Raw genomic sequence first — 27,254 nt, 5'->3', positions numbered from 1 at the left:
TAAAATATTTAAAGTCATCTTCACTTAAATGAAAACTAAATACAATACTGAGCCAAATAGCATAAGAGTACAGGTTTATATCTTAGTCACTCCCACTACCTCCTGGATGGTATTTATAGCAAAACTTCCTAGGAATTGAATATTTTCAGGTGTTTCATGGAAAAAGGGAAACCCAGGCTAGAGGAGCCAACTCAGTGAGCTGAGAACCAGAGGACTATGTGTTTCAAAGTGTGACTGTGCTGTCACTTTGCTGGGTTATTTGGAATGTTTAAGATGTTGGTGGTGGGAGGGAGGGGAGGGTGGGTGAGGGGAATTGAGGAGGGCACCTGTTGGGATGAGCACTGGGTGTTGTATGAAAACCAATTTGACAATAAATTTCATATTTAAAAAAAAAAAAAAAAAAGATGTGGTAGATGACAGATTGACCTGTCAGCTAAGGCTGCTGCAGGATAAATTTAAGAGACCAAAATCTCTGTGTATTTTAATATTTATTTTAAAGGACTTTAACACCAGTGCCTTTAAAGACTGTAAGATTCTGTTACGAAAGAACACACACACACACACACGACTGTAGGTTGATTAGAAAGGTATATGGAGACATTTGCTTCCATATTTAAATGGCAATTAATGTATGTAAATACCAAATTCTACCAGAATTATTTGGAGAATTGCACACTATCCCTGCACCCCACACCAAAAAATCCAGTGTATAATGATGGCCCATAGGCAGACCATCTTTAACAATGAAGTGATAACTTTTCTTTGTCCTAGGCTCTATCCTACTTGCTTCGCATTGGATTTGTCGCAACAGTCCAATGAAGTAGTACAGTTATCCTCATTTTACACATGAAAACTAAGTAATTTTCTCAAAATCACATCAAAAAAAAAAAGTTTTTAGCATAGTTTGGTTATTTGCAATAAAGGTATATCTCACCATTTCCCTTTGTCCTGTAAGGATGGATGTAAAATTGTACTCATGATCTAGTCAGAATTTCTTTTAAAATATGAGAATTTCACAGCAATTTCTACTGTTTTTAAACTAAGAATTTCCACTAGATCATGAATAATATTTTTAATTAATTGTTCCCTTTATACTAAAATCACCTTCTTTTATTTACTTAGTTCCCTTTCAGTGGTCTATAGTTCCTTTAACCAGTTCTAAGAGCAAGTTTTTAATATGGTTGATATTTGTAATTGCTGTATTATATTACATCACTCCACAGTTTCCAGTAGATATGCTGTTTGCCTTTTTTATATCAACTGCTTATGCTCTTTCTCAAGTTTTTTATATCATTCTAGATAGACCAGTGAATTAACCATTTACTTCCCCACATTCTCTCTGAAAACCACAAAAATTGGAAACAATGGAGGAAAGACAGATTGCTGATATAACCATCAAGGGAAGGAGAAATGCCATCATAATTACAAAATAACCCAGTAAAATAAATAAATAAATACATATATATGTATGTATATATATGTATGTATGTATATATATACATATATATGTATATATATATAAAATACAATGTATTACATCTACATATGTATACATATGGACAAAAAGTACATATAATATATTAGTATGCATATATTTTAAACATGTTTTATGCATACTAGAACAAGCAATGCATAAGTGTACTATTAAAACACATATACACATATCTTATGTTTCTCTTGCATTCTTCAGTGCTGCTTAGGTTAGGTTCTTGGCTTCTTACACTGGTTAATCAAACTAACAACTAATGGAGCTCCCCTAAAGGCAGACTTTGTCCATCACACTGATTCTTTTTGAAAAGCTTCAAACTTCTAGTAGCAATAAGCAATCTCAGAGATTCCTTGCCTCAAGATACAGAACTACCGATTCCCCCAAAATAGCAGACATCTCCCCTTTACTATCGAGGAAGAGTGGAAAGTTCTGTATTCTGCATACCAAGCAAGGCACATGTTTATATAGATCGAATTCATGTTTTGTTGCCCTCATGGAGGTAGGAAAGGTTAAACAAGAGGGCCTGCTTTGGCAATAATCTAGGGATTCAGTACCTAAAAGGTATGCTCTGGCAAGTAAGGTGTAAATTCTTGCATCTGACCTTTTTTAAATATTTGCTTATTTATTTATTTTGAGAGAGAGAGAGGTAGAGATAGAGGCAGAGAGTGAATCCCAAGCAGGCTCCATGCCGTCAGTGCAGAGCCCTATGCGGGACTTGATCTCACGAACCGTGAGATCATGACCTGAGCCTAAATCAAGGGTTGGACACTTAACCAGCTGAGTCACCCCAGTGCCCCTGCATCTAATTTTAATAAAAGAGCTGTGATTTCACATTATTTTCCTTAATGCCCAGGTTTTTTTGAACTACTGTTTCCAGCCTTTCTTCTCTTGCACACAGAAAGTAATATGTAGCTCATCTGCCACACAAATTAATGTTAACATGCTTTTTGTTCTTTTGGGTCTTATTAGTATCAAAGCAGGGAAAATTTTTTCCTTAATTGTGGGATAACTGACATGCAATATTATGTTAGTTTCAGGTGTACAGCACAGTTATTTGACATGTGTATACATTGCAAAATGATCACCACTGTAGTCTAGTTACCATCTAACATGCTTTAATAGGGTTTATCAATTGTCATGAATGGTGCTAGCCATAAATAAAGGGGAGGAAATCTATGAATTGAATAGACGTATATACTTTTCTCCTTTCAGAAAACCTTCTTCAGTTTGCAAAAACAAATCCCTGAAAGTTTATTGGTGAAATTGTTCTTTAACCCAAACTTCAAACAATAATTTGACGTCTTTATCTCTCTATAAACCATTTCCAATAAACTTAAAGTATATTACATCTCATATCAACTTTATCTTCTTTATAACCCACAGCTATTCTGAAAACACATTGAATTTTCAATCTATTTTTTAAAAGATTTTAATTGATAAGTTTAAGATATGTATGTATGTACATATTCAAGTCTGAAAACAGGAAAGAATAAGATAAGGGAAACAAAAGATGATACAATGATATGAATATTTTTCATTGACTTTATTTTTTTTAGAGTACATTATCTATTTAAATTCAAGTTAGTTAACATACAGTATAGTATTGGTTTCAAGGTTGAACCAGTGATTTATCCCTTACATACAACACTTGGTGCTCATCCCAACAAGTGCCCCCCTTAATGCCCATTACCCATTTAGCCCATCCCCCCACCCACCTCTCCTCCAACAACCCTCAGCTTGTTCTCTGTATTTAAGAGTCTCTTATGATTTGCCTCCCTGTTTTTATCTTATTTTTCCTTCCCTTCCTCTATGTTCATCTGTTTTGTTTCTTAAATTCCACATATGAGTGATTTAATTTTTTAACTGAGAAATACTATGACTATAGCTGGCTCTATATTTCCATTAACAAATGATTTCCATTTGTGTAGATTAAAAAGCATGAAAATATTGTATGACGCCAGGAGATAGAACTGCCATGAAGCAAGACTAACGTAACCTTTGAGGAGTATTTACCTATGGGTGCACTAAGCACATGCTTAGTGGGTTGTCAATGTATTGAAGAATGTCAGTGTCAATTAAGAGAACAAGTTTTAGAATTGTAGAGTCAAATACAGTTAGCAGTAGAAATAGGCCAGGTATTGCTAAGCTTAACAAAAGAAGTACTTGGTCAAATCGCTAATCCAATACTTGTAAGAAATGTTTTGATATAGTAATTGATAGATAAAACCTTCTGTATATTCTTAGAATCCTTTCACACTTTTAAATGCTTACAATTAGACGAAATGAAAAGATTATCTTTAAGTGGGTAGTACAGCACAATAGACTTCAGAAAGCTTCTTCAAATCATTTTAAGAAAAAGATGGGTGGATTATAAATAAATAATTTTTAGACTTCCAAAATTGGATTATACATATTTAGAGATCTATAATCTGAAGAGTTAAAAAAAAAGTAAATAATTAAATAGTTAATTGCTGCAACTCAAATTTTTAAAGGATCCTAAAATGAAAATTACACTACTGAGTTTTAAATATATCTGTTTTATGGATATTTTAAGGAATATTAATACTATGAGCGTACATTTGGAGGATTTTGCATCATCCAAGGTAGGCTGGAACCTTATCAATAACTATTTATAATATCACTGACTGTTAAGGTAACTTGGATATAGTTCTTGGCATGTAGTGTATTTCAATATATTATGATGAATGGAATGAATAAATATTTCTCTTTTTCCTTTCAAGTTATTTATTAGGAGAGGATTGAAAAGGGAGATTTATTATGTGTGGATTCTCACAATGTTTTTGAGATTATCTGCCAAATCTGAATTGTCTACCAACAAATGTAGTCTGTTTATTGTAAACATTAGTGTGACCTTATCAAATTCATGGAAACAGGGAAGTCTAATTCAGGCTGCTTTCCTGGCAAGACTGCCAGGAGCTCATATCTTGCCATGGAAGCCTGATGAAATTTTCTTAATGGATGAGTATTTAAAAGCAAATAATGCTAAATGAATTTAATCCTGAAGGATTAATCTTCCAAATGCAAAGATCCATACTATGGTGCAAAATCATCATCCAGTTGACTCACTCTGTTTCACATCTGAAACTAATATAAACCTTGTATGTTAACTATACTGGAATTAAAATAAAAATGTAGTAAAAAAAATAGAATCATCATCCAGTTAGTGGTTATTTCTTCATGTATGAGAGCTACATTTTAATTCCTCAGTAGAACACAGGAAACAACATTTAAACAAGGTACCATTTCCTTCCCCAGAAGCAACACAGAGCTAAATGCATGTAGCATTTCCAAAACTAACACAAATGTGTGGATTTTGAGGTGTTAAACACCTTTACTTATTCTTGTGGATTTACAGGCAATCTCCCTTCAAGCACTATAATATAATTTGGAAGGCTATTTCCCCCTGGGTGACTCTACCTGTAAGCTTTTGTATGACAATTTGGTGACGGTTTATTGATGATGTGATGCTATTATGAAGGATCCTTCTACCCCCAGCTCCTGTCCTCATACCCACATCACAATCCTTTTCCCGGTTGGGGCTATAGGAAATGAGTAATGCTTAACCCATTTGTGTGATCAACTCACTTAAGCAGCTACTGTGAAATGTTAATCACAACTTTAATTTGTACTGCATTAGCATTTTGATTAACTTGTAGGCTTGCTAGCACACTTGAAGCGCTTTTACTCATAGTTACAGCTCGGAAATGACTTTTTGATTAATTAAGTTTGTTAGACAGCAGCTGAGCTTCCTGAATGCTAACCTTCTGGGGGGAAAAGTTCAGGAGAAAGTTCCAGTGAACAACTGTTGCTATTGAAAAGGATTCTTATAAATGTACTTATAGCATTTTAATTATTGACAAAATATTGTATCATTACTTGCAGCTGACCTCAACCTTTAAAAGAGTATGCCTTTCTGTCAAGAAAAGCTTTTTTTTTTTTCTTTCAGTTTTTCCCATCATTGTAAAACTTCTGGGAGCTCTTGAACTAAATAGTGCATTTTCTAGCAGATGTGTAACAACTAATGTTCTAACAAGCTGCTTAGGATGAATTTCCATAGTCTTTTTTTTTTAATACTTTATATTTTAGAACAGTGTTAGATTTATTGAAAAGTTGCAAAGAGAGTACAGAGAGTTCCTATATATCCCACACCCAGTTTTCCTCTGTTAGTAACATCTGACATTAATAAGGTACATTTGTCACAATTAATGAACCCATATTGATACATTATTATTAACTAAAGTCATACTTAGAATTCTTTAGTGTACTTAATGTCCTTTTTCTTTGCTAGGGCCCCATTAAAGGTACCACATTACATTTAGTTGTCATATCTCCTTAGGTTCCTCTTGGCTGTGAATTTCACAGACTTTTATTTACTTATTTTTTATGATCTTTCCATAGTATTTTGCATTCACATGACATTCCATAAATAGTAACTTCTGTAAATTAATGAAAATCTTTTTCTCCCATTCTAGACTAAACCTTTCTCTTAAGTTCTGTCAATATATTATCTTTATGTCCTCTAATTTGAACAGAAATAGCAACATTATCGAACCATTTCAGCCTTTGTCATGATGTTATTTTCACGTGGTTGTTGCAATCTGTACACTGCAACTAGATACCCAAGCGTGACTAGCAGGAGATGTGAGGAAAAGAGAAAAAGTTCCTTAAAGAGAGCAAAGGATAAAGGGAGGAAGAAGAGAGGGTACGAGTCAGAATGCTAAGGGGACTGTGGGTAGAAGAGCTGGGGCATCATCTGTCCTCTCCATATGTACTCTCTACAGCCACAGACTCTTGATGACAGTGAGCACTAATTCACAGACTTTTCAAACTAAATTTAGAAAAAGTTAAATAATGGACCTTAGAGCTGCATCTTATTATCCACCTGTTAATATCATTTGATGTATATTGAATGATAGCTTTTCTTTAGTGTTCAGTGATTCTATTTTCTTGCAATGAAGTTGACTTAATTCGGTCACAGTACTCAAAGTTCCTATGTTACCCTTGAACCATTTAAATCCAGAATTCAGTTGGATTCCAAATGATACATAATACGTGTATGTCAAATATTAAGATGTACTTATAACCAAATTATGGATTCAAATGTATTCGAAAATTACTTTTTCAAAAATTGTGTTGATAAAATTCATTCAGAGACAATAATTGATCAAACTCCTAATTTTTCTGGAGTTTCTATTTTTCCATTATGTAGGGGGGAAAAGGACACATGTAAACCACTTTAAATTCTTCTTGAAATAATACAGGGCAGGGGCACCTGGCTGGCACAGTCGATAGAGCATGAGACTCTTAATCTCAGGGTCATGAGTTCAAGTCTCAGGCTGGGTGTGAAGCCTACTTAAAATAAAATTAAAAAAAAAAAAAAAAGCCAAGGTAAATGTAAATCATTCAAAGGTAATAAAATATAGTGTAATGCACCCAGGTAATTGATTGGCAAACCAAGATCAAGTCTTAATTTCACTTTTGAGTGGTGTGATTGCATAGTCACTGAACTCACGAGCTTCAGTTTCCCTGTGAAAGGAGAATGATTACTAATCCCTCCCTCACACTTGGTATCATTAACAATCAAAGGTGAGCTATTTACGAAAGTGTTTTATAATCTCTGCACTATTATGCAAGTATTTTCCCGACACCATATACTCATACAGTCTATGCAGGTTGACTTGAATAATATAATTCACTGTTTAGGACTTTTAATGATTGAATGAAATTTTATTTGATATAATATGGAGAGACATGTTGTCAAGCTTGCATTGTTAAATATAATCTATGATAGCAGAAGGTATGAAAAGTATCTCTAGATTTGGACAAATCTGTCCTTTGCAGAAGTAGTGACACCACTGTGAAAATGTGGTTGAATTTAAATGCTAAGACCAAGTCTGATATATGCTTAGGGAATTCTTGAAATTGATTCAAAATAAATGTTCAGGACATGAGTTGTATTCAAGTCATAAACCATGCCTTTGGCTCCAGGACTCCAAGAGTCTAAAAAATTTCCTTCCAGAGAGTGTCCATTTTCTAAACTTGTCATTGTTTATGGGAGTGAGGGGTGGGATTGATTTTTGTAGTTTGTGGTGGTGGTGGTTTACCTTGGCATAAAGCCACATACTGCAGAAGTTCTTTAGTTTTTACCTGGACTTTTCACCTGGCTCCATAGTGGCACCTCGGTTAAAACCCCTGGTCTCCTATGAATAAATGACAGCTCCACTATTTCTATTAATTATGACAAGATTTTAATAGTAGTATAATTTTATAAATGAATACAGTACTAGAAATTATATTTCCATTTTGTCACAGCTGGAAATGACAAAGAGTTCTCGATCAACAATCAATTGAAGTTCATTCCAACTTAGTAGGAGAAAGTCTCATACACAGAGTCAACCCCCATCCATTTTCCCCTACACTTAGAATTATCCTAGTTTTGCCCTGTAGTAGGTAACATGCCAAGTAGAAAGTGGATGAGAGATAAAGGGGGATTAAGTATTTGCCTAATATTAATGCTAAGCTGGTAAAAAAATATCCACAGAGTTATATCTCCTCAATGTACTAAAACCACCTTTGTTGTTTGGTATTAGATCTCTGTAAGGGACTTTGAGATGAGTTGGGGAACTGAGCCGTGATCTCCAGCTGTTACCAAATTCAGTCCCACTCTGGGAAGGAGCATACCTACTAGGTTTTATCTGTCAGGAGGACTGCTACAAAGGACCATGAGACACAGGGAATCCATCGTAGGCTCAGTCATGCGGAGATACATCACTACAAGTTACTAGGACCCTCAAGTCCATTTACCTGGACCATCCCCTGGCCTTAGCTTCTTTAGGGGTATACCTCTGAACAGTAACCAGGGCTTGCCCACTCAAACTGAGAACCAAGCCCACATCCACCAGTTTGGCCGGAGCCTCAGGGACTGTCATTAGCCTTGTTCCCTGACTATCTCATAATTGGCACCTCCCCTGATGAACTGTTTTGCCCATTCCATGCATCTGCTCCTGACCTTGCATGCTCTGGGCCTCAAGGCCCTATACTTCTCGATGCAGAAATTCACGCCAAAAGGCCCAAAGGAAATCCTTGTTAGAAAAAATGGACTATTTTAGAGTGTTCTTTTCATTTTATCATGGAAAAACTTTAGAAATAGGCCCCTGTTTGTTGAGATCTGTGTTCCAGGCAGTATATTAGATACCTTACTTAGTACATTACCTCATTGTACCTATATAGTTCCCCTATAAGGACATGTAATAACACCCTGAAATTGGAACAAAATTAGGATTCAAATCTATGTCTATCTGACACCGAAGCTTGTAATATTTTTCCTACACTGAACTGCCTGCAGCAAGTTTGCAATAATTTAGGCAGAAGTTGTTATAATCATTGTAATTGGGTTTTTTACCAATATTCTTACACACACACACACACACAAAATACTCTTTGAGTGCACTGGGCTAGAATTAACAGAACATTTCTAAATTCTTGCTGCCAAGAAATCTATAGTTTAAAGGGCAGATATGTAAACAAAGAATCACAATAGGGTAATGGTGGCATGTGTCCAGAGCAGCAGATGCATAGAAAAAGAAATACCTACAATCCATCTGGAAGAATCAGGGAGACTTCACAGTAAGAAGTAGCATTTGAGGGGCACCTGGGAGGCTCAGTCGGTTAAGCGTCCGACTTTGGCTCAGGTCATGACCTCACAGTTTGTGCATTTGAGCCCTGCGTCGTCGGCGGGCTCTGTGCTCACAGCTTGGAGCCTGGAGCCTGCTTCAGATTCTGTGTCTCCCTCTCTCTCTGTGCCTCCCTCTCTTGTGCTTTCTCTCTCTCTCTCTCTCTCTCTCTCTCTCTCTCTCTCTCTCCCTCCCTCCCTCCCTCCCTCCCTCCCTCCCTCCCTCCCTCTCTCTCTCAAAAAAAAAAATAAATAAACATTAAAAAAAGAAGTAGCATTTGAGCTACTTGAAGGATGTATCTTGATCTTGAAGGATGAATCAGAATTTCCTGAGTAAACAGGTAGAGCAGGATTTGCAGAAAGAGAACATTAAGAGCAAGGACAAAAGTGGGAAAATAGCAGTAGTTTAGTATTGCTATTTTAGGAGTACAGAAAGGGGCCAGAATGATAAGCCAGGATGGGCTAGATCACAGACCAGAACTATCATGCAGAGAAGTGCTAGCTAGCATTGTCCTCTACACCATGAGAAGCCATCAAAGAAATGTAAGCAGACAAATGACACAATCAGTGTCATCTCTGTGATAATTTACTTTGGTAACCATATAAAACATGGATTGAAGAAAAATTATATGAGATGAGAATAAAGGGGTAGTTATTAATATTCCAGGTAAGAGGTGATGAAGGCCTACACTAAGGCAGTGGTAGAGGTGGGGGGTGAGGGGTGCAGAGAAAACAGGCCCAACTCGAGAGTGATTGAGCAGAGAGCAACACTTGGCTCAGCACATTTGGGTGGTTGCAAAACCTTTTTTTATCCCAGATTCTTGATCTCCCTACCTGCCTTTTCTCTAAATTAAAACAAGAGAAATAATAGTTTTCAATTCATGACATGGCTTTTCATTTACTTCATGTAAGCAATCACTCTGCATGATTTTTTACATTTTCACATCTGGACCATACAATGAAAAATTGTGGGGAATGCTCATAAATTTTATGAAATCTTTCAACTTCATCATGAAAACTTCAAAGTTAAAAACATATGGTCCATCCATCGAGCTCTTCATGTATGTGAGCTTTTGGTCTGGAATTTATTTCCAGTCAGGTTATAATGTAAAATCGCCATAGTTACCCACATTACAACTTCTAACACCATCATGATCTGCATTAGGTATAATTATTCGTTTCTTTTTTCTTTTCTATTCCCTTACATAACTCAAGAGTTGTGACTTGTGAACTAATGCTGGGTTTTTTTTTTCCCCCCTTTGGTCTGAGTACAGTGTTCCTCATGATCTTTTTGTCTCATACGCTTCAAAGAAAAACAGAGTATTTTAATCAACTGTGCAGAGAAACAGGAAGAATGGAAGCCAATTTTCCCTAGATTGATAAACATGTACATTCATACAAGTATACACATTGATATACACATATACATACATATAAATGTATGTATTACATTAGTATGAGGCTTTTTCATATATAGAGGACTCATGGGTGCTAAAACCCCGTTTGACCATTTCATCATAGTAACCATGATATCCAGAAATGTTGACCCATTTCCTTGTAATGTGTTTAAAAAGACAGCAGACTGGTTTAGCCACATGTTTTTTAAACTATTGTACTCTTTCTTAAACTAGAAAACACAGAATAGGAAATTCAAAACTTAGAAGAAAAATGTGTCTGCCTCGGTAGTATTAAGTAATATGGCAAATTAGTTTTAGTAGCATAATATGCCTTAAAAATTATTTCCAGGAGTGCCTGAGTGGCTCAGTCAGTTAGGCATCCAACTCTTGATTTCTACTCAGATCATGATCTCACTATTCATTAGATCAAGCCACGCGTCAGGCTCTGTACAGAGCCTGCTTGGGATATATATTCTCTCTCTCTCTCTCTCTCTCTCTCTCTCTCTCTCTCTCTCTCAAAATAAATAAACCTTAAAAAATTATCTCCAAAAATATTCTAATAGGTTTTTACAACATTTTCATAAATATTTTATTGTTGGTGAGCTCTTTACCATGAAACTATCATTTTAAGCATTTACTACATCTCATTTCTCTTAGCTTTATGTCTTCATTTCCCAAAAACAAGAGAGTACGCTCCTAAAACTGTATAAAGTAGCTGCCTCAGATCATGATATTAACTTATGTGTCTTTAAGTCAGCATTCTCCAGAATCTAATTTAATTGAAATAGCTTTGCCTGTGTAAACTTCTCCTTTGTTTAAATAAGATTTCACTGTTTAGTTTTGCCTTAAGCAAATGCAGCCGTTTGTTTGTCCATAAAACAGTAGATTAAATGTATAGGCTAATATGAATAGTTTCTCATCCTTCCACTTGTACCACTGGCAGTAGCCCTATTTGTAAGTGTGTAGTATATTATTTTCATTGAAAACCGAGGCTCTGTCTTTAGTCCACTTTTTGGAGAAAATAAATTTCTGGCAAAAAAACTATTGCCTTACTATTACTGATACTAACTTTGGAAAAGACTTCCAGAGATTCACTCTTTAAATCCAGCTTCCAGTGCTCTTGATACAGTGAATTATATAGGTATTTGTTCTTAAAGTAGATTGAGTTTTTCTCTGTTTTATTGCTGGGTACCAGTATTTCCTGGCTCTATGTGCTACCCTACAAACAGCTAAATATTTGGCACTTTACAGGAAGTGGTGTACAAGTGCTATGAGAGTTTGGGGGTTGTTCCTACCAATCCAACTGTGGTTTACTTTCTGGTTTCTATTTTGGTTAATAGTAATTTAGAGGTATCATGCTCATTTTATGTTCGTTTGCCTTTTGTTAAGGTTAACATTAGATCCCCAATGGAGAGGGCAGGGGCCATGGTATTCTTGTAATATGTGCATTTTTCCCCCTGTTCAGGCAATGTTGGATGTGGCTGCAAACCAGGGCTGGCTGGTGACTGCCCTGAATATCACCAATCTGGTTCAGATGGTGATCCAGGGTCGGTGGTTAAAAGACTCTTCTCTTCTTTCAGTACCAAACATAGAACACCACCATCTTCACATTTTCAGGTAATTGTTTTAATTTTCAATGTGACTGGTTTTTTTTATTTCAAAAATAATATTTTCTTTACATGTGTGATCGCTTAAATTTTATGTTATGCCGAAGATATTGGTTCTTTACAGTGAAAATGCCTGTCTCCCAGAGGGAGACATGAGCTAGTGATATAAGGTTCTCAGTTGGGATTTGGTCATCTACCACAAGCTGAATCACAATTCATTTTAACCTTCTATTACATTGTTTTCTATTTACAGCATTACCTACATTTCCATTTTAACTGCATTTATTCCTTTACAATATCAGCCTTCATTTTAAAAGATGTTATGAAAGTGCTGTGTAATCGAAACCAAAATGAATTACCAATTTCTCTAATTGCAGAATAGACTTGAGGGATCTGGAAATCCATTGTCAAAGGTAAATCGTACATCCGCAAAATGTCCAAAACTGGGTAGTTGTATATACTAGCAGCTCAAGATATAACCTATATTTAAGAGTTTATATTATCATCCAACTATTTAACCTGTAGGTCCTGTGTACATAGCTGCAAAAATTCTAGCAAAAAAAAAAAAAAAAAAAAAGAACAGTACCTCTTGTAAGCAAGATTGGCAGTATTTAAATAAAAGTGTTTCTTTCAGACTAGCATTTCACATCAGTTGAGAAATACTTTGCAGCTAAAATGTTGGTTTACGGCATGTAGACCGAAAAACAGAAGAAAGCAGTCTGGCTGTAGGCTGCCATCATGTACTTGCTGCCTGTCAGCTAGACTATGGTGTGCACTCATTTGAGGCATCTAGACACAGAGGCCAACCAGAACCTCACACACACATGGGGGTCTCCAGGGAAAGTCCCTCAGTTGGCCTCAAGTGTACTGGGTGCCAAGGCAATTATTTCCATGGTGCTTGAGTCCCCAGCATGGGATGTCCTGGAAACTAAAAGGCATATTCAGAGAGTGAGCCATACCAGCAGCAGGTGGCATGAGGAGAAAAGCAGATACCTCATGTCTGCAGCTCAGTTTCAGGAACCCTTCCAAGACAGTACTAAGCGTTACAGGAGTTGGGTTTCAACAGTAAAGTAGGTACATAAGAGTACTACTGTGACACAGCACGCAGGGCTGTTATGGAAAGCTGCTTGGGGTCTAGGAGATTTCATCCAGCTCTTTGCTGTCATCCTGAAAAAGCTCTATTAATATAATTTTAATCATATTTTTCTTCTTGTTGTATAAACAAGATAGTAAGATTTAGGTGGACTGTGTTTCTGTGCCATAAATCTCAAAGATTCCCAAATGTACTTTTCATTGTAGGTTCCCAAAAACTTAAGATGAAAACTTTATTCAAGTAATTATATTAGAGACATTTGCCCGCATCCTTTAAAAAAAATATCAGGGCTCCAATTCAGTGCTTTATCCACAGGAAGCACTGGTATACATTAGTGCCTTCCTATAGAAATTCACCCCCTACCTGTAAACCCTAAGTAGTTACTGAGCTCACATTTGATTTACACATCTTATGTCATAATAGCCAGACTGCCTTGGATTGATATCTTAGAGAATGCTGGCTGATTTTGAAACATAATGATAATAGCCTTTAAAAAGTTGTATAGTAATCTTAATTTTAAAAAACTGTTGTCATCAGGTAAACCATCATTGTCAGGAATTCTCATTTATTCTAGGAAAGAATTAGTTAGTGTTGATATTATTTTTCAGGAAATGGAGCACAGGCACAAAAGGCGGACGTACTGGGTGCCATGGCTTCATCGAGTGCCTTCCTGAATTGCTCCATGCCTGTGGAGGGAAGGACCATGTATTCAGCTCGATGATGGAAAATGAGCTAACAGCTGTAAAAATGAAGCAGGTAAGATCATTGTTTCTGTGTTTCAAATCTTCCTTATTCTGTCTGGGAAATTGTACCTAGAGTTTTCTAACCTAAAGCATTGGTTTTGGAGTCTGATTCATCTGGGTTTAAATTCTGTCTACCATATGCCATGATTATGAACATGAAAACATCATACCTGTCTCATGAAGTTTTGTGAAAATTAAGCAGGATGTTATTATATAAATTGCTTTATGTAGTTCCATGGGGCGCCTGGATGGCTCAGTCAGTTGAATGTCCAACTCTTGATTTCAGCTCAGGTCACGATCTGAGAGGGTTGTGGGATCGAGTCCCACACTGGGCTCCACACTGAGCATGGAGCCTGCCTGAGATTCTCTCTCCTCCTCCCTCTGCCCCTCCCCCGCTCACACATGCGCAAGCACATGTGCACACTCTCTCTCTAAAACAAAAATAAAAATTTAAAAAACAAAATGTAGTTATGTAGTTTCTAATATAGAATAGAGCTCAATAATATTAAAAATATTTATAGTGACAATAATTAGTAGCATTGGCATTATTCAAAGTTGATTCTGTATTAAAGTATTAATGTATTAATGTATTAATACTGATTAATGTATTAAACCAGTTTAGAAAGGACTACAGTAGCTTGTCCATCACTAGGCTATATTACCCACTTGGGTATAAATTTCAGTTGAGTAGATTTTCATGCAATTCCCTCAGTTACCTTTTTATGCCCTCCCCCTTTATTTTAATTGCTTATTGTTCCTAGGTTGTAAAGTATTTCTCTAAGAAACCCCTTTTTTGTGTACCACATAACTTAGAGAGCTAAATGTGTGTTGTAAAAGACAACATAGATCATCTCTCTAAACCTAGTCTTTGGAATGGCCAAAAATATGAATGAATGATGCCAGAAGTATTTGGCATATATAGACTTTTAAGTCTTAAGCAGTTTTAGCCTAAACATGTCAAACATTCAGGATTTATAACATAATTAGCATACTGACTTGAAAATGTAAGTATTAAGATAAAGAAACTTCTAAACCATGTCATTCTTTTTTTCCAGTGGAACTTAGTTTTGAGCAAGACTTAGAAAAAGTATAACAGGCAGTGAAGTCTGATTGTTCAATTTCTGTTGAACTCAAAATTGGCACCAAAAAACAACCTAAATTTTCATAATAAGTGCCTACCTTTCTAACTAAATTACCATCAAAATTATGAATAAAAACAATATATTGAAATCAAAACAAGGCTTCTGTTAGCAATAACAGATTTCTAACCTAACATACATTGATTTCAAGCCAAGTTTTAGATGTGATGAAAAATTAGAACATTGTTATAATTAGTTCAGGGAGAACTCAGAAGTAAACTTACTTAATTTATTTGCATAAATTGCCATTCTGTTATCTTTAAAACCAAATGCAAATTGGCTCAGTCTGATATGATGATGGTTATTTGGCTCAAAAGTGCTTCAATTTGCAGAGCAATCTGGTGTCGGCTCTGCAGTGAGGCGATCCCAGGTAACATACAAATCCTGAATTATTCCAGAAATTAGTATGTTTAAAGCATCAATTTAAGTGCTAATTGCAGTAGTAATGAGAAAAAGCAGTACGACTGTGAGATTTGCATCTTCTACCCCATCAGTATGCCTGGAACGGCTGCTGACTGGCAGAGGATTTGGCTGCTAATTAAATAATTGTATGCATGGCAATGCTCTTGCCTGATTCAATAGATGAAGATTAATCCTCAGATAAATATGTTTGGCTGGTATTGAAATGTCTTAGCAATTTCTTTAAAAATAGCTTATGTTTTTTTGTATATATGTGTGTGTATACATACACACACCCAACAAGTATGTGTGTACACACCAACGATGAAAAAAAAATATTTAAGCGCTACTGAAAGATTACATATATATGAAAACCAGATTTGACTTTTGGGGGCTTTATAAAGTAAAATCCCAATGAGTTGCTAATAACCGGAAACACCTCTTGGTAACTAATTTAATAGTACGAGTAAAGAAACATGAAGTCTTGCTTCCTGTAGTAATTGTTGTTTGTGTTGTCTCACAAAGTTAAATGCTTTACAGAAATTGTGTATTAAGTGTCCCCTTGATCACTTTTCCACTCTGGCCAGTCTTAGAACATCAAGTGGTATAGCTTCTATACTCAATGACTGTTGGCTCTAGGAGGGGATAGGGCCATCTGTTACCTTGAATGAAGCACAGTGTAGACCATTCTGTACCTTGACTATTTCAAGATCTATTCCAGACATCATTTCAGATTCACAAGACAAGTTATAGGATTGTATTTGGATTGAAAATTTGCATTGGATTTACATTTTTTGAATTCCTAAGGGGTAGTTTGATTCACGAGGGCTACTTCATTTCAATTAGGTGTACTCGGCAGCACTAAAAGTCTTAGCAAACAGAAAATCAAAGCCTATAAGGAAATCTATGGTATATATTTAAGAAATAAAAGAAAAACCAAAATTAAAGTACTCTTAAAAACTAACTTAAAAGGTAACTGATTAGTAACTGATTAAAACAACCAATATATTGAGAAGTTTCTTGACTGATAGTGATATTGCCACATAGTTATAAATATTAGAAAAATATGACAATAAGTAACATGATAACATTAAGTTTATTTTGTTACATCCTTTCTGTAGACTTAGGAATTCATTCATTCATTCAATAAGGATGTCACTTGATATATGCATACTGATTTCTCAAAATATCTTTCCATTTAAAGAGCAAGAATGAAATCAGTAAGATATTTTCTATCCCTTTAAAATGCATCATTTTAATTGGTATTCTCAATATAATGCCAAAAATACATAGTTATTTCCAGAAGGACCCTAGACTTACAGGATTCTTTATGATATACAGACACATAGGAATGTTTTCCTTTCAGAATAAATTTGGAATATGGACAAAAAAAATTTTTGTACAATAGTCAATGAATGATGCTGAGTGACATCAACAATTGCATCACAACGTTTTTTTTTTTTTTTTCCAGGTTGCCTTTATATCCCCAAGTAATGCTCTCTGCCTTAGAAGTCATGTAAATATTAGATCCGATGCTTCTCTAAAACAAACAAGTTTAAAAACAAGCATTTTTAGACTTATTGTTTAGTATAGACCATAGCCACTCAATATCTAGGAGGGATTTACAGTGAAGGAGTCACAGTATAGCTAATGATTAATACTTTTTTAGTTGCCTTTAAAAAGACTTTAGGGGCACCTGGGTGGCTCAGTTGGTTAAGTGTCCAACTCTTGATTTCGGCTCAGGTCATGGTCTCATGTTTCATGAGATAGAGCCCCGCATCAGGCTCTGCACTGACACCAGGGTGCCTACTTGGAATTCTCTCTCTCTACCCCACACCCCTGCTTGTTCTCTCTCTCTCTCTCTTTCTCTCTCTCAAATAAATAAATAAACGTTAAAAAATAATAATAATAAAGACTTTAAACTACAAAGAGCAAAAGCACACTAGTTTGACACACATACAAATGAGTTCAAGAAAAACTGGGAAATCTGAACAAGAGCTGTGGATTATATCATGTCAATATCCTGTATTAATATTGTACTTTAGTTTTGAAAAATGCTACCATTGGAGGAAACTGGCAAATTGGTGCACAGGATCTCTCTGTGTTAATTCTCACAACTGCATTGAATCTAGAATTAATGTCAAAACAGAAGACCATGGGGGAGGGGAAGGAAAAAAAAAGTTAGAGAGGGAGGGAGCCAAATCATAAGAGACTCTTAAGAACTGAGAATAAACTGAGGGTTGATGGGGGGTGGGAGGGAGGGGAAAGTGGGTGGTGAGCATTAAGGGCACCTGTTGGGATGAGCACTGGGTGTCGTATGGAAACCAATTTGACAATAAATTTCATTTAAAAAAAAAAAAAGGTTGATTTTTTTCAAAGCACACTATTTCTTACTTGATCAGTGCATTTCACATTAACCATCCCTTTATTATCTTTTCCTCTTTTTTTTATTCAGGCGTGGAATTTCTTATCCCACTTGCCGGTGATAGATGTTGGCCTAAGTGTTAAAGGCTGGTGGGATGACTCAGTGGAAGGACATGGTGAACTCTCTATCACAACTCTGACTTCAGACAAACGAAATGACAACAGGTGGATCAAATTGCATGCTGATCAAGAGTATGTGCTTCAAGTCAGCTTGCAGAGAGTCCACTTTGGGTTCCACAAGGTATAGTGTTTGGTTTCCATTCTCAAATGCTTCACACCAGACACCGGCATGCGCCACCACACACACATATCTTTTATATTACTAATGTGTCCGTGTCATTCATGAATCCTGCTTTCTCAACTGGCCTTAAGCGGCAAGAGTCAGTCTTCTGAAATCAATCATTTCTCCCCATGTGCCATTTTTCAGCCCCAGAATATCCACCTTACATAATACATTGCGTGACATACTGCTCTCATATGGTCTATGTACTCAGTCCGGCAGAATTCCCTGCAATGCCTTTTGGAGTGCAGATTCCCTGGCCGTACTTATCAGAGTGACTGCATCAGAATCTCAGGGGGAGAGGTCTCAAAATCTGTACCTTTACCCAGCACCCCAAATGATTTTTAAGGACTTGAAGGTTTGGGAAGCACTGCCCTGGGGCACTCTGATATGGAGGGACCGCATTTGGCTGCATGGGAGCAAAGTTTTACCACTTAGCTCTGTGACTTTGAGTAAAACACTAAGCTTTTCTGCGCCTCAGATGCCACATCTGCTTGTTTCCTTCACCATAATACCTGTGAGAGAGCGTTGTCAATGCTCATACAGGTCAAAAATTTAAAGTGTGTTCATTTCCAATTACTGTGCTTTTTTCTGTTACCTATGACACAAATATTAAATATTGGGGCCTCTAAGAATATTAGCATACAGCATGTAGGCAGATTGGTTTTTAGTACCATAATTGAAATAAGAAAGGATTTGTCTTCTGTTTCACCCAGTGCCAAATCTAAAATAAGCCCTCAGGAATGAAGTGGTTGTTCGTGAGTACGGTCCACTCTGTTTCAAACACAGAATGGCAAGTAGCTTTCTGTTGTTACATCTTTTTAGTGCTGTGCTTTCAGGTCCCATCTCACTTAATTTCTAATGCTAAAAATCAGTCAGTGTAAGTTCAAACCGATTGGCCTCTGGCAGTGTAGGGGCTCTAATATGAGCATTTTTAGAAGACCTAATGTATCCCAACTTACAAAAAAATATGGTAGTAATCATACAGATAAAATCATGGGGGAAAACTACAATTTTTCTACCTTAGTATTACTACTTAAAAATTTAATCATGCCTTAATCATGCTAGAAAAACCCTCAGCTTTGTTTCTAAATGCTGTAAAAATGCATTGCTCTCAGACTTCTCTTTTAAAATGTCTTAAGTGCAACATCTCCCTCTAGAATATTTAATGATGTCTGATTGAAAGCATGTCATTATCAGTACATTTTATGCCATAATGCCAGTGTCTTAAAGAATCACTAAAATCTTGTATTTGGTAAAATCGATCTAAAGTAAAGACTTCAAGTGCTGCCATTATGGCGATATCTGATCTTGGATTGTGGTGATTGATGCATTTTACAAATCACTTGGCTTACAATTTCCCATTACTCAAAGAAAGGATTTTTTAATATTGCCATATTAGAATATATGCTTTTTTATGTGAGTTTGATTCTTGGGTTGAGGGAAGGTATTTATATGATATAGTGCTTACTATCTTGAGGTCCAAGGTCTAGTCTTGATTGTCTTTTTTCCCCTAGGTATCAGTTTCTTGTGAATAAGACTTTGGAAGATTTGGTTAACATGATTGTATCTCAATTCGTCCATCTTCAAATAGGGTACTAATATCATTTATAAGAATGATGGGAGAATTTACTAATTTGATATTAAGATTCAGGGCTTTCTATTCTAACTGAGCCAAATATGCTGGTGATTATAGCCACAAAGTAGTGTCTATAATGTGCTTTGAGAATCCTGAAAAGTGGCAGGTGATAGCATATCAAAAATACCAAACAATAAAATTTAAAACATCCCAGATAGATAACACTGAACTGCGTAGATTTATGGCCTTCAAGGAAAACAACCTAGCCTTTTAACCACAACCGAAGGGCATAGAAAGTCTAAACATTATTAATGTCTTATCTCTTTTTTTTTCTGGTTTATAGGGAAAGCAAGACAGCCACGCAGTTACCCCCCGATTTCCCAAATTGAAAGATGAAGGATGGTTTTTGATATTAGGAGAAGTGGATAAGAGAGAACTTATTGCTTTGAAAAGAGTGGGATATGTTCGAAACCATCACGTTGTTTCCATTTCTTTTTATACTCCGGAACTACCTGGAAGGTAAGCAGCGTCTCACCACCCAAGTTCTGAAAGAATTAAATATGACTGTTGTTTTACACTTCATTCTGTTTTTATACTTAGGTATATCTACACACTGTATCTCATGAGCGACTGCTATCTTGGCCTGGACCAGCAGTATGACATTCATCTCAATGTCACACCAGCGAGTATTTCTGCCCAGGTCAATGAGGAGGTCTCTGATGCCTTGATTGACCTGAAAGTGAAGTAACCTGACCCAAACAGTCCATTTGAGAGAATTGGTTAAGAAGTCTGGCTGTTCATCTAGACAAAGTCGAATTGCTTGATGTTTGCCTTGGTGGAATCAACTTCTAACCTCAAGACACCCAGGAAATTGACGGTGGCTGCAGTATTGACTCCAGCAACACAAAGTCAGCTGCGGTGGCCTTTTAACAAATGTTGCCTTTCAAAATGTTGTCTTCATGAGTTTCTTGATATGTAAAATGAACACACGTGTAGGAAAACCTTTTGTGTATATTGAGATGATATTTAGGAATTATCCATCAATCTTACATCTCATGGTGTAATGTTTACAAGAATGTTGGTTTCTTATTTTCTAAGGAAAACTACACTGAGACATGACAGTGTTAGGATTTGTTGTAACAGATTTCTAGCCCTGCAGCATAAAATACATAAGACAAATCTGTATGGAGACATATAATATGGGTTGTTAGCAAATTTTATACTTTGATCACATGGAGTTTCAAGAATTTCTTATAGTCAAAAATGTTAATAATATATGATGTAAAATTATATTGCAGAGCCCAGTGATGATAAGGAAAGCAAAATATACTGATCTTAGAAAATGTGGATACTATAACTGGTGGAAATAAAATATTTAGAGTGCCACTTCAAGACAAGCTGACTCAATTATCTCACCTGCTTCCTTCCCATTTGTTCCCCCCACTCTTCTTTTCATTACCTCTGCTTCAAGACTTTACTTCCATACTCTTTGTGATATTTATTTATACAAGGTGAGAAGTACAGTGTAACTTGTGTTATAACATGGAGAGACCACGTAGTTTTATTATCATGATGACTTATTATTTATGGAAAAGAAGAATGAAATATTGTTATGTAGCATGGATCTTGGGTACTACAGTTATTGTAAAACTTCAAATTATCATAAAGCCTTTTCAGCCTGAGGGTTTATTGTCTTCTCTTACCAGGTGTCTGTCTGTCTTCCATCAGTACGGCTGACTATTCACAGTGAAAGTAGCCCTAAACAGGAACTCCATATGCTTGAAGAATATGAACTGATAATAACTCTGAGCCTTCTCTCTTTCAGAAATAATCCAAAATGAGTAGGTAAAAATTATTTCATGACCTTAATTTTTTAAAAAGAAAAATCTGAAGAAAGTTTTAAATTTTTTGATTATTACTAAGTATAAAAGAACTTAGCTTCTAAGATATGTACTGAGCCCTTATATTAGCTTTCTTTTTCTGCTTTCAGAAATCTAAATTCTAAATCTAAGCAAAACAAGGAGATAAAAATTTTTGGTTTAATGAGTTCTACTTAGATCATTTTAAGGTCCTCAAAATTCTAAGAATGATTATTGATTCCAGGTTGTCGATTTTAAGTGATGGAGAATGGTTGCAGGGTCTAGAAAGTTACTCCCATAATTTCAGCCTCAGCCCTTTCACTTTCCGTCATAAGGATTCCATACTACTCCTGGAAAATAAAATTCTTCCAATTTGAGGCCTTTAATGAGATGTCAAGGATTCTACCTCGCTTGAAACTTCTACCCTAGTCTTTTGCATGTCAGTTTGAGAGATCTTGGAGTACTATTCAGATTGCTTCCAGTCTTACCCAAGGTCAAGCACACACAGCCAGCCACATCTGAATGGATGCTTACATTTTTCTTGTTACTCTTCATTTGGCCTGTAATTCAGAAAATATTTTTAAAGTTTCATGAGTAACGCTGTATCTGTGAATTAATATTAACCAGTTCATTACAGAGACATCCTGGAAAAGATGATGGACTGTAATCCATCTTTGGTTGAGCAGAATCACAGCACCTCCCTCTCATTAAAAATTATTTGAATCTCCAAATCCTTGTTCACTTACTTGTTATCTTTTATTTGGACTTCTTAAACTACATAGATACCATGCCTATCCATTGAAAACAAATACAGTTACTTTGAATGACTGCACCCTTTGATTCCAAGTCATATTGGAAGCAGTTTTTAATGTTTTGAGGGTTGCAGGACTGATCTAAGATGAATTTTATTCTCGAGGTTTCCACCTTGGAATCAGAAGACTGCACTTTGCAGGATGTGGAGGACTGATCTGGAGCCAGTTCTCCAACTCCCTACAGCCAATCAGGCCCATATTTCCAAATGGCCTCAAAAGTGCCCACTTTTCAGGAGGGAATGGAGCTTCTGAAATAACCACATAATTCCTGCAAATGAAAAGGCTAACACTGAGTAATGCTGACTGCCATAAAAATGAAACTGCCTTTTTCATGGCTTGTAAATCGACACCAAAGACCATCAGAAAAGGGAGATTCCAAAAATGTTCTTCATGGCAACACATCAGAATTGGTGCATATTTTCTAAAAGTAATGGTCTAAAGGGAAAAATCTTTTTTGGATGTCTAAGTCTAGGTTTGTGTCTGCTTTTTAGTCAAATTGATGCAAGGGTTATTAAAAAAAAAAAAAAAGTACTAACCGTGGTGAACCAGCAAAAAAATAAAATGGGTGTAAAGTACAGAAGAGGAAGTTTGGATTGGGGTGGGGGGAAACTCTCACAACACAATTATAAAATAATGAATAAGCAGGCTACTGTCAGAGACCTTCATTAATCAAACGTTATCTACTCCAACATTATAGTTGTCTCTCCACCAAACTCCAGATCACACTGGAAACAAATCATTGCATACCTCTTCAAAAATCTGAAATTGATACTACAAAGGGTGTCTAACAGTCATTCTAACGAAGAAAGCCAGTGACTTCAATTAAGCTTTTAAATAAGCTTGTCAGTTACAATACCAAAACAAATAGGTGGTCTATCAGGAATGTGCATCTTTACATGTGTTACTTCAGCTGGCTATTATCAGAAAATAGGCTCTATTTCCCATTACAGCACAGTTTTACCAAGGGTCTAGAAGGAATAGGTATGGAGTGGAAAGAAAAGCTAGGCTTGCAGTATCAAGAGAAGTGGTTTGGGTTTTTTGGTTTTTGGTTTTGAGTTTTTTGTTGTTGTTGTTGTTGTTGTTGTTGTTGTTTTAATTATGTTTCTGTAATACTACCTTGCCCCTGTGTTGTGTTTGGTGATCCAAGCATATATTAGAAGATTTAGGACAATGTATTCCATCAACTCTTCTGTTTCCATTTGTCACCTACAAAACAGAGATGATACCTGCCTGCACTTCCTCTCATAGTATTTGGCTCCATTGTGATAAGGGCAGTGAGCTTCATTCATTGTTGTATACACAGTGTCTGGTACAGCAAGTGTTTTGTCAATTTCATTTAATCTTTTACATGAAAATGCTTAGAAAATGATAAACAGCTGTCAAGAGTAAATAAAAGGTAAATGAAAGCCTAAGGTGATAAATTGTAAACAAACTCATCCTCAGGATAAATTTTATGACTAAGAGCCCACCCCACCATTGCTATTACCCCACCAAAAACAATAAAATCTTTGTGCTCAGAGAGGGATTCACTTGTGTTTCATTCCTTTGTGCTACAGTATTTCCACCTCCACAAATACAAATGCATGAGCAATTTCAGCTGTAGCTCAGCGTACATGGGAATGAGGATTCCTACAGTGGGCCTTTTCTGAAAATAGTTTCTGGGGACGTGCTTTGGTGGGGTAGTGAATGGTACATGGAGGCCCCACCGAATGGAAGAGAGGTCCGACTGCCTCATTTCTACCCCTTCTGGTTTCTGAGGATAAACATCACCCTTTCATAGTCTTCCCAAGGGCCATTTCCGATGTCCAAGTCAGCAGAAACAGGGACTATTCTGGAAATAGAACAGGTTTTGAGAACAATGGTGTGGGAGCTCCTCACACTTTCACCAAGTATTTGGGTGCAAGGTATGTGGCACCCAGAATGAAAGACATTTTAAAGCAAGTTTTAAAACTCCCTTAATAGCATCTGTGTACTTTTCCTAACATTGCAAAGCAATACCTACTCTGTCCAGTTTCCCTGGGAGTTGTGTTGCTCCCATGCTTGTAAAAGCGTGAAAATCAATTTGAGTGTATTCAGTAAAAACCTAAACCCTTTCCCTTTAAAAGCAAATATTTGGTTCTTCTTTCAGAAGTAACTGTTTTTACACCATTTTATCCAACTTCTGAAACCTAATTCTAGCCAAAAATAAGAGGAAAAAAATATGCCACTGGCTTCCAATAGTGCTGTTTGTAGCAGGAGCCATCAGAATAATATGGACATCTTAGTAAAACCTCAATCTTATTTTCTGATACTTTAGAAAAATGCATTCCTCTAAAAACACATTACCCTTCAAGTGGCCTTTGGAGAAACTGAAACATTGAAGAAATCCTTGGATTGCAGCAAAGAACATTCTCCGTGGACAATTCCAATCAATTATAGAAACATAACGGTACCCAGATCATATAATGTACCACAGTGATGATCCTGGCTCCTGTCCATCTAACAAAATGCTGCATCTCATAAGCATTGGTCCTGCTGCTGTATGCAGCTCTTCAGCCCAAAAAGATTTACTCTCGATTGTTGCTTTTCGTGCTAAAAATGGTTGTACATTTGCATCTTCTATTCCAGTTTTGTCATTTCGTTATCTTTGCCACTGTGTTAATTATTTTTGGATGCTTCATCCTATCCCCAAACAATATATTTGAAACACTCATGAGGATGCATTGCATAAATATTGAATGTGTTAAAGACAGAGTCTGAGGTAATTCAGAATGAATTTAAGTAAATTGATTGGAATCAGCTTTTATTTAGGAAATCTTCTAGGGACAATTCTGACATATTTAAAATAACTAACTGTTCACAGAGATGCAATCTGCTTGTGCATTCCAACAAATCCATGAATCAGCAATCAGAACAGAAATACATCCCTTTAATATGCTACAGAACAGCTAAAAAGAGATTCAGGAAGATGATACCAATTACAGCAATAAAATACCTGGGAAAATTCTTCAGAACAGAAATGTTTTTAATAAAATCAGATAAAGATAATGTAACAATGATGAGGTGTTAAAATGAAAAATGGAAATGGAAAGTACACCCAAGCTGTAATTACATACATGTTTTATAAGTTCAGTAGACAGAAAAATGAGATCTGTTCCACCCTGGTGAACAGTGAGGGAAAGAGAAGTGGCAACTGTAATTAAAAGTCAAATGTCTTGCATTGGATGTGGCAATGATTTCTTGGATATGACACCAAAGGCAGAGGCAACAAAACAAAAAATAGACAAATTGGACTTCATGAAAAGTAAAAATTCTTGTGCATCAAAAGACACTATTAACAGAATAAAAAGGCAACCCACAGGATGGTAGAAAATATTTACAAACCATATATCTGGCAAGGGATCAATATCTACAAAATGTAGAGAACTCCTAAAACAACCAAAACAAAACAAAACCCTGATCCAAAAAGTGGGCAAAGGAACAAACATTTCTCCAAAGAGATATACAAGTAGCCAATAAACACATGAAAAGATACTCCACATCACTAATCACTAGAGAAATGCAAATCAAAACCACGAGATACCACCTCACACCAATTAGAAGAAAATAACAGAAAATAACAAATGTTGGTGAGGATGTGGAGAAATTGGGACCTAATGCAGTATTTGTGGGAATGTAAAATAGTGGGAAAATGGTATGGAAGCACCTCAAAATAATAAAAAATAGAATTACCATTTGATCCAGGAATTCCACTTCTGGGTGTATACCCAAAAGAATTGAAAGTAGGGTCTCCAAGAAATATTTGTGCGCCCATGTCCACAGCAGCATCATTCACAGCTAAAACATGAGCAACCCATATGTCCATGAACAGATGAATGGATAAGCAAAATGTGTTATGTACATATAACAAAATATTATTCAGCCTTAAAAAGGGAGAAAATTCTGACATCTGTTACAACAGGGATGAACTTTGAGGACATAATACAAAATTAAATAAGACAGTCACAAAACACAAATACTGTATGAATCCACTTATATGAGGTACCTAGAGTAGTCAAATTTATAGAGACAGAAAGCACAGGGGTGAGAGCCAGGGGCTGGGGAAACGGGGTAGTGAGGAGTTAATAGGTATAGAGTTTCAGTTTTATAAAATAAAACAAACTTAGGAGATGGATGGGGGTGATGGTTGCATAACTGTATGAATGTATTTAATACCCCTGAACTGTATGCTTAAAAATGGTTAAGATGGTAAATTTATGTGTTGTGTTTTTTTACCACAATTTAAAAAGGGTATTATTTTTACAAAGTCAAATATTTTGGAGCAAAGATGAAGAATTACAACAAAACCAAATGACACTTAAAATGTTTACTAAAAGCTCAGGACAATGCACTATGCAGTCAGAATACTGTATTGCCAAAAGTAAACATTCTAAATAGAAAATTTATCAGATCATTTTACCAATTTATTCTACGGAACATAAATTTGAAACACCTATTAAATGCTGGATCTGGAAATCTTTGTTTCTAGATATCAAAAATGTAGAAACTAACATAATGGATATCCTTGCACTGTTACTTGAATTTTTTGAGTTATAACATTTTCCATGCCTTTTAAAAGAAATAAAACTAAAGGTATAGTTGATGTCCTGGTACACCTTTTCCCAAGCCTATTTTTCCCTTATATCCCAGAGTTAGTTATTACCTTTCCTGTACATGTTTTTATACTATTACTGATATAACCACATAATTTTGTTCATGCTT

General features: G+C 36.0%; 1 protein-coding gene across 3 annotated transcripts in view; it reads left to right on the top strand.

Annotated features, from left to right (window-relative positions):
* Positions 1–24,031, top strand: part of ASCC3 (activating signal cointegrator 1 complex subunit 3) — a 357,007-nt gene extending 332,976 nt beyond the window's left edge. For 2 of the 3 annotated variants that reach the window (XM_060616263.3, XM_060616262.3), the window contains exons 38-43: positions 12,045–12,196; positions 12,564–12,599; positions 13,888–14,035; positions 18,016–18,225; positions 20,187–20,362; positions 20,444–24,031. In XM_060616263.3, coding sequence (XP_060472246.3) covers positions 12,045–12,196; positions 12,564–12,599; positions 13,888–14,035; positions 18,016–18,225; positions 20,187–20,362; positions 20,444–20,591 — 870 coding nt within the window. In that variant the 3' untranslated portion in view covers positions 20,592–24,031. The remainder of the gene's footprint in view (positions 1–12,044; positions 12,197–12,563; positions 12,600–13,887; positions 14,036–18,015; positions 18,226–20,186; positions 20,363–20,443) is intronic. The other variant, XM_060616264.3, reaches the window with a different exon arrangement.
* The last annotated feature ends 3,223 nt before the right edge of the window (positions 24,032–27,254 follow it).

Source organism: Panthera onca, chromosome B2 (genome assembly GCF_046562875.1).
Source record: "Panthera onca isolate mPanOnc1 chromosome B2, mPanOnc1 haplotype 2, whole genome shotgun sequence".
Classification (NCBI taxonomy): Eukaryota; Metazoa; Chordata; class Mammalia; order Carnivora; family Felidae; genus Panthera; species Panthera onca.
The sequence above is the reverse complement of the archived record's forward strand: the minus strand, read 5'-3'. Positions and strand labels throughout refer to the sequence as shown.